The sequence below is a fragment of the Ciconia boyciana genome, chromosome 16, assembly GCF_034638445.1.
Source record: "Ciconia boyciana chromosome 16, ASM3463844v1, whole genome shotgun sequence".
In the NCBI taxonomy this organism is placed as follows: domain Eukaryota; kingdom Metazoa; phylum Chordata; class Aves; order Ciconiiformes; family Ciconiidae; genus Ciconia; species Ciconia boyciana.
Genome location: NC_132949.1, coordinates 15425371 through 15433620, shown reverse-complemented (window position 1 = coordinate 15433620; position 8250 = coordinate 15425371). Strand labels below are relative to the sequence as shown.

The 8250-nt window shown below is 73.9% G+C and overlaps 1 protein-coding gene across 1 annotated transcript; it reads right to left on the bottom strand.

Moving 5' to 3' along the window:
• Positions 1–1187: 1187 nt before the first annotated feature.
• MEN1 (menin 1) lies at positions 1188–7789 on the bottom strand. The gene is made up of 10 exons (XM_072880801.1): positions 7638–7789; positions 6700–7149; positions 5488–5696; positions 4681–4809; positions 4557–4597; positions 4356–4443; positions 4135–4271; positions 3431–3550; positions 2686–2869; positions 1188–1729 (listed from the first exon to the last, which is right to left on the bottom strand). The coding sequence occupies exons 2-10, from the start codon at positions 7139–7141 to the stop codon at positions 1289–1291; spliced, it is 1791 nt and encodes a 596-aa protein (XP_072736902.1). The 5' UTR covers positions 7142–7149; positions 7638–7789; the 3' UTR covers positions 1188–1288.
• Between the last annotated feature and the right edge of the window lie 461 nt (positions 7790–8250).

Below are 8250 nucleotides of genomic sequence, written 5' to 3'. Positions count from 1 at the left end.
GGCGGGGGGTACCCGGCCCCCCAAACCCGGCCCTGTGTGCGCGCCCGTGCCCCCCGCCGGCCCTGCCCCCATGGCCCCGCCCCCCAAAAAGGAGGCGGCGGGAAAAAACAGCGGCCGTTTATTGGCTGATGGAGCGGGGGCGGAGCCCTGGGCACCCCAAAGTCCGGGTCCCCCCAAAGGGCCGGGGGGGCGGGGCAGGAAGCCCCTCAGGTCTGACCCCCCACCCCGGGGACCCCCAGGAGGTGGGGACCCCCAAAACACCTCGGGCTGGGGGTCCCCACTGCACCCCCGGACCCCAACCCCTTCCCCCCGGACCCCTCTTCTCCACCTCCAGCCCCCGGAGCCCCCTCCCCCACGGGGGGGCTCGGGCCCTGGCAGGGTCTCGGGGGGTCTCAGGTTGGGGGGGGTGTCTCGGGGGTCTCAGAAGCCCCTTGTGGGGTCCCAGAGGCCCTGGGGGGGCGGTCAGAGGTCCTTGTACGGTCCCGGGGGTCTTGGGGGGGTCTCAGAGCCCCGGGGGGTCCTGGGGGCTCAGAGGCCCTTGCGGGGTCTCGGGAGGGTCCCGGGGGGTCTCAGAGGCCCTTGCGGGGTCCCAGGGGGTCCGGGGGGGGTGTGTGTCTCAGAGGCCCTTGCGGGGTCCGGGGGGTCCCAGGGGTCAGAGGCCCTTGCGGGGTCCCAGGGGTCCCGGGGGTCTCAGAGGCCCTTGCGGGGTCCCGGGGGGGTCTGGGGGGGCTCAGAGGCCCTTGCGGGGTCCCAGGGGTCCCGGGGGGGTCCCGGGGGCTCAGAGGCCCTTGCGGGTCCGGGGGGTCCCGGGGCTCAGAGGCCCTTGCGGGGTCCCGGGGGGCTCAGAGGCCCTTGCGGGGTCCCAGGGGTCCCGGGGGTCCCGGGGCTCAGAGGCCCTTGCGGGGTCTTGGGGGGTCCCGGGGCTCAGAGGCCCTTGCGGGGTCTCGGGAGGGTCCCGGGGGGGTCTCAGAGGCCCTTGCGGGGTCCCGGGGGGTCCCGGGGGCTCAGAGGCCCTTGTGGGGTCCCGGGGTCCCCGGGGGGTCCCGGGGCTCAGAGGCCCTTGCGGGGTCCCGGGGGGGGTCCCGGGGGGGTCCCGGGGGCTCAGAGGCCCTTGCGGGGTCCGGGGGGGGTCCCGGGGGCTCAGAGGCCCTTGTGGGGTCCCGGGGGTCCCCGGGGGGGTCCCGGGGGCTCAGAGGCCCTTGCGGGGTCCCGGGGGGGGTCCCGGGGGGGCCCGGGGGCTCAGAGGCCCTTGCGGGGTCCCGGGGGGGTCCCGGGGGGGCCCGGGGGCTCAGAGGCCCTTGCGGGGTCTCTTGAGGAAGGCCAGGGTGTAGTCGCTGGGCGCCGCCTTCTGCTTCTTGAGCTGCACCTGGGACTGGGCCGTCAGCTGGAGCTTGATGGCGCTGGAGTTGATCTTGGGGGCGCGCAGCAGGTCCTTCATCCCCTTCATCTTCTCGCTCTGGAACACCAGCACCAGGCCCCCGGGCGCGGGCGGCGGCGGCGGCGGGGGGCCCGTGGCGGGAGGGGCGGCGGCGGCGGCGGCGGGGGCAGAGGGGCTCCTCGGGCGCGGGCCGGGGGGCCGGCGGCGGTCGGGGGCTTCTTGGGGAGAGGGGCTCTTCGGGCTTGGACTCGCGGCGGGGCCCCGGCGGCGGCCCTCCCGGGGTCCTCGCTGCCGGCGTCCTCGTCCTCGGGGGTCGGCGTCCCGCGACACCAGCGTCACCTTCTGACGGACCTGGGGGCGGGCAGGGGGTCCGGGGTCACCGCGAGGGACACAGGGGACACGCAGGGGTCCAGGAGGACGCACAGGGCGTCTGGGGTCACCGCGAGGGACACAGGGGACACGCAGGGGGTCCGGGGTCACCGCGAGGGATGCGCAGAGGGACACACAGGGGGTCTGGGGTCTGGGGTCACCGCACGGGACACGGGGGACACACAGGGGTCCAGGAGGACACGCAGGGGTCCGGGGTCACCATGAGGGACACGGGGGACACGCAGGGGTCCGGGGTCACCATGAGGGACACGGGGGACACACAGGGGGTCCGGGGTCACCACGAGGGACGCGCAGGGGGACACACAGGGGTCCGGGGTCACCACGAGGGACACGGGGGACACGCAGGGGTCCGGGGTCACTGCAAGGGACACGGGGGACACGCAGGGGTCCAGGAGGACACACAGGGGTCCGGGGTCACCACGAGGGACACGGGGGACACGCAGGGGGTCTGGGGTCACCACGAGGGACGCGCAGGGGGACATGCAGGGGTCCGGGGTCACCGCACAGGACACGGGGGACACGCAGGGGTCCAGGAGGACACACAGGGGGTCTGGGGTCACCGCGAGGGACGCACAGGGGGTCCGGGGACCCACACAGGGGTCTGGAGGGGGACACAGGGGACACACAGGGGGCCCGGGGGGGACACACACAGGGGGTCTGGGGTCACCTCAGGGGACATGGGGGCCCCTGGAGACCCCCCAGAGGTTACCGGGGACCCCAGGTAGGACATGGGGGACCCCAGGGACCCCCCAGGGCCCCCCCAAACCTCACCTGCCCATCGGGAGCATCTGAGGCAGAGCGCCAGCCGCGCCGCGGGGCTGCCCCGTCCTCCCCCGGGCCCCCCGGGCCCCCGCGCCCCTGGGGTCCCCCACGTTCCCGGGGTCCCCAAGCCCCGGGGAGCCCCCAAGCCCCCCGACCTGCCCGTCGAAGCGGCCGAGGGACTGGACGAGGAAGGTGGCCCAGCCGACGTGCAGCACGGGCGTGGGGCTGCCCTCCTCCCACTTGCAGATGCCGTCGTAGAAGCGCAGGAGGTGGGCGAAGCACTCGGGGTCCTGCAGCGCCGAGACCCCCGCCCCGGGGCTGGGGGGCGCGTGGGGACCCCCGGGGCCAGGCGGCCCCCCAAAAGGGGGGGCGGGCGCCCCAACACGCGGCGTGCCGCACGGGGGACCCCCCCCCCCACGGTGGGCAGGGGGCCGTCTGCCAGCGGGGACCCCCAAGTGCAGCCCCCCCCCCATACGTGGGGCACCCCCTTGGGCCCCCCCAAATGCAGCCCCCCGTAGCACACCCCAATGCAGCCCCCGATACCTGGGCACCCCCTGGACCCCCCCAAACGCAGGCTCTCTCTGTGGGGCGCCCCACAGCAGGAACACCCCCCAGCCCAGCGTTGCCTGCGGGCACCCCACCCCAAACGGGGGCTCCCCCCTGTGTGGGGCAGCGCGAATGGGGACCCCCGGATGTGGGGCACCCCCAGGCACCCCAAATGGTGACCCCCAGACGCGGGCCCCCAAAATGCCACCCCCAGAGGTGAGGGCCCCCCCGACGTGCCGCCACCCCCCCAAACGCAGCACCCCACGGCAGGGACGCCCCACGCGAGGCAGACCTCCCCCGTGGGGCGCCCCACGCCCAGGGCCCCCCCAACCCGGGGCCCCCCACCTCGGCGCCGTCGCCCTCCCCGGGGGCTCGGCGGCGTTGGCCGCCTCCTTCAGCAGGTTGGGGATGACGTCGTTGGCCACGTCGAAGAACTCCTTGTAGATCTCCTCGTCCTCCCGGCAGTAGTTGTAGCTGTGGGGCAGAGACGGGGGGCTGGGGGGCTGCCCCACGGCGCTGAGGGGGGGCTGCCCCACGGCCACAGAGGGGGCTGGGGACCCCCGAGAGGGACACGGAGCCCGGGGAGGGAGGGGGGACCCCTGAGAGCCCAGCCCGAACCCAGGCAGGGACACCCCCTCTTCCCAGCCCCACGGCGCCCCATAGCCCTGGCAGGGTGGGGGGGCACAGGCTGCCCCACAGCTGCAGAGAAGGACACAGACACCCTCCCCCCCCGAGAGGGCTGGGGACCCCCGAGAGGGACCCCAAGAGCCCAGCCCGCTGCCAGGCAGGGCCACCCCCTGTTCCCAGCCCCATGGCTGCCCCACGGCTCTGATGGGGGGGAGCACAGGCCACCCCACAACCCCAAAGGGGGATACTGACCCCCAAGAGCCCAGCCCCGTCCCAGGCAGGGCCACCCCTGTTCCCAGCCCCACGGCTGCCCCACGGCCCCCACCCCCAACAGCGACACAGAGAAAGAGAGACCCCCCCAGACAGCCCCCCGGCCCCCGGCGAGGGCTGGGGACCCCGAAGACCCCGGGCCCCCATCGCCCCCAGCTCACTCCTGGATGACGGTGGCCGTGTCGGCCCAGGCCTCCAGCGCCTCCTTGACGTTCTTGTTGCGGCAGTGGTACCCGGCCAGGTACATGTAGGGGTAGATGTGCTCGTTGTTGTAGTAGGTCCGCGCCGAGAGGATGCCCTGGGACGGGGGCCGGGGTGGGGGGTCAGCCCCACACCCTGCCCCACGGCGCCCGGCCCCACGGCGCCCGGCCCCACGGCTCACCTTGTGGTAGATGGTGAGGGGGTCGGGTCTGCCCGGGGTGGGCTCCAGCTCCTCCAGGTCGGCCAGGTTGCCCAGAGCCATGGGGTATCTGCGGGGAAGGTCGGGGGGCCAGCCCCACGGCGGGTCGGGGGGCCGCCCCACGGCGGGTCGGGGGGCCGGCAGCCCCACGGCGGGTCGGGGGGTGGGGGGGAAGCCTCTCACCTCTCCAGGTGCCCCAAGTCGTAGAGCAGCCAGAGCAGGCGCTGCAAGGGCAGAGGAAGGAGGAGCTGGGGGGTGCCCCACGGCCGCCCCCCCTGCCCCACGGCCGGCCCCACGGCCGCCCCACCTGCTGGAGCTGCAGCAGCTCGAGGCTGTCGGTGTGCAGGTCGATGGAGGGGTTGATGGCGCAGACCATGAAGGCCACCTCCATGTGCCGCGTGCAGCGCAGGTACGAGCCCTTCAGGTAGAGCCAGCTCTGGGGGGGACACGGGGACCGGCGGTGACACAGGTGACATCCGCCCGCGTCCCCCTGCGTCCCCCCACCCCCGCCGAGGCACCCGCGCTCTCCGCCACGCTGCTGGCACTGTCTGTCCCCGCCCGTCCTCGTTGTCCCCAGCTGCCCGTGTCCCCCGTCCCCCCCCGTCCCCCTGGGTGTCCCCCCATCCCCATCTCCCCTTGTCTCTGTCCCTTTGTGTCCCCATCCCTGTCCCCTTGAACGCCCCCCATGCCCATCCTTGTCCCCCTGTGTCCTCCCTGTCCCCATGGCCATGCCCCTGGGTGTCCCCTGTCCTGCCCCCCCAGCCACGCCACCGTTCCCGGTCTGTCCCCTCCAGCCCCTGTCACCCCTCTCCCTGTCCCCCCCGTGTCCCCCCGCCCCGTCCCCACCCTCCCGGCCACGCTGGCATTGACCATCTGTCCCCTCCAGTCCTTGTCACCCCTCTCCCTGTCCCCCATGTCCCCCGTGTCCCCCCGCCCCGTCCCCCACCCTCCCGGCCACGCCACCGTTCCCGGTCTGTCCCCTCCAGCCCCTGTCACCCCTCTCCCTGTCCCCTGTGTCCCCCCGCCCCGTCCCCACCCTCTCGGCCACGCCACCGTTCCCGGTCTGTCCCCTCCAGCCCCTGTCCCCCCCCGTGTCCCCCCGCCCCGTCCCCACCCTCTCGGCCACGCCGGCGTTCACGGTCTGTCCCCGCCGGTCCTCGTTGCCCTTGCCGTGCCAGGTGACCTCGGCCGTCTGCTCGCCGCCGGCCCCGAAGGCCACCCAGGCGTGGTCCTCGGACAGGGCCAGGTGGACGTCGGGCAGCCCCAGGGCCTGGCAGGCCCCCACCACCGCGAAGGCCACCCCCGAGCTGTCCAGCTTCGTCCCTGGGGGGCGGGGGCGTGGGGCCGGCTCAGGGGGGCTGCCGCCCCACGGCCCCCCCGGGGTCCGCACGCGGCTGCGGGGCCGTCCCGCCGTGGGGTGGCCCCTAAGTGAGCCCCGAGCGCTGCGGGGCAGGCCAGACACCCTGCGGGCTGGGGGGCGGCCCCCAAAGCGACCCCCGAGCGCTGTGGGGCAGCCCACAGCCCCGTTATCATCTACGGGGCGGCCCCCCGGGGTCACCCAGCAGGGGGTGTCCCTCACAGACGCTGTGGGGCAGGCCCTAAGGTGACCCCCAAGCACCGTAGGGCACCCCACAGCCCCCTTGGCTGCCATGGGGCAGCCCCCAAAATGACCCCAAGCACCGTGGGGCACCCCACAGCCCTCTTATCAGCTGTGGGGCAGCCCCAAAGTGACCCCAAGCCCTACGGGGCAGGCCCCAAACTGACCCAAACCACTGTGGGGCAGCCTACAGACCCTTTGTCAGTTATGGGGCACCCCCCAGTGTGACCCCAAGCCCCACAGGGCACCCCCCAGCCCCCTCAGCTGCCATGGGGCACCCCCAAAGTGACCCCCACCACCATGGGGCAGCCCACAACCCCCTTACCAGCTGTGGGGCAGCCCTCAAAGTGACCCCAAGCCCCGCAGGGCACCCCACTGACCCCATGTCAGTTATGGGGCAGCCCTCAAAGCGACCCCAAGCCCCGTGGGGCACCCCACTGACCCCATGTCAGTTATGGGGCAGCCCTCAAAGCAACCCCAAGCCCTGTGGGGCACCCCACTGGCCCCACGTCAGTTATGGGGCAGCCCTCAAAGCAACCCCAAGCCCTGTGGGGCACCCCACTGACCCCATGTCAGTTATGGGGCAGCCCTCAAAGCGACCCCAAGCCCCGTGGGGCACCCCGCTGACCCCGTATCAGTTATGGGGCAGCCCTCAAAGCGACCCCAAGTCCCGTGGGGCACCCCACAGCCCCCCCAGCTGCCGCGGGGCAGCCCGCAGCTCCCCCTGACCGGTGATGAAGCTGAAGAGGGACTGGATGTGGGCCCGATCCTTGAAGTAGGAGCGGCTGAGGCTGTTCCAGATGACGTCGGAGACTTTCTTCACCAGGTCCCGGGAGGAGAAGCCGTCGGGACGGGGGTAGAGGGAGAGGTCCACGGCCCCCCGGATCTGGGCGGTGAAGCGGGCGTAGAGGGCGGCCACGATGGAGAGCTCGGCCACGGGGAAGTAGGCGAGGGTGTGGGGCTCGGGGCCCGGGCGGGCCTCGAAGCTGATGCCGGGGACGTTGGTGGGGAGGACGCGGTTGACGGCCAGGAAGTGCTCGACGAAGCCCAGCACCAGCGAGAGCAGCACCAGGTCGGGCTCCGGCTGCCGCAGCTCGGCCTCGAAGAGCCGCACCACGGCCCCCACCGAGCGCAGCGGGAAGAGGGCCTTCTGCCAGGCCTTCAGCCCCATGGCGGCGCCTGGGGGGCACGGGGGATGAGGAGGGGGCACGGGGCTGTGGGGTGGGGGACGGGGAGGGGCTGAGGAGGGGGATACGGGGCTGTGGGGCGGGGAGGGGGACACGGGGTTGGGGAGGGGCTGCGGGGTGGGGGAGGGGTCAGGGAGGGGGAGGAGCGGTGCGGTGGGGTGGGGAGGGGGACATGGGGTTGGGGAGGGGCTGCGGGGTGGGGAGGGGGTCAGGGAGGCGGGAGGGAGCTGTGGGGGTGGGGGCAGGGGAGGGAGGGGTTACGGGGTGGGGAACGGGGTCAGGGAGGGGAGGGGAATAGGGAGGGGAGGGGAATAGGGAGGGGAGGGAGTAGGGAGCTGTTCCCCGCCGCCCCCGGGCCTGCTGAGGAGCCCCACGAAGCCCCCGGCCCCTCGCTCCCCGCAGGCCCCGCCGCCCCCCGCGGGTCCCCCCGGGCCCGCTCCCGCGGCTGCCCGACCCCCGGGCCCCCCCGCCGCCCCTCACCGTGGCCGCCGCCGCCGCGGCGGGCAGCGCGGGGCACGACGGGAGTGGGCGTGGCCGCCGCGCGGGGCACGACGGGAGTTGTAGTCGGGGCGCGCGGGGGCTGCCGGGACGGTGGGGGAGTCCCGCGGCCGCCATCTTACACCCCCCCCCCCCGCGGGGCCCGGTTTCACCCCGAATCGCCCCAAAGGCCGCAATTCCACCCCGAACCCCCCGATTTCACCCCAAATCCCCCGGCCCCCACCCCCCAGTCACCCCAAAGGTGCCAACTGCACCCCAAGTGGGCCTCAGGGCCCCGATTTTACCAAAATCCTCCCCAAAGGCCCCGATTTCCCTGCAATTCGCCCCAAAAGCCCCGATCCCCCCCCCCAAATTTTCCCAAAGGCCCCCATCTCCTCCCAAATCAGCCCAATCTCCCCCAAAGCCCCTCTCTCCCCCCAATTCACCCCAAACGCCCGATTTTATCCCAAATCACTCGAAAGGCCCCAATCTCCCCCAAAGCCCCTCTCTCCCCACCGTTTCCCCAAAGGCCCCGCTCTGCCCCAAAACCTCCCCAGGGCTCCAATCTCCCCCAAAAGCCCCAATCTCCCCCAAATCCCCCAGAGGCCCCAATCTC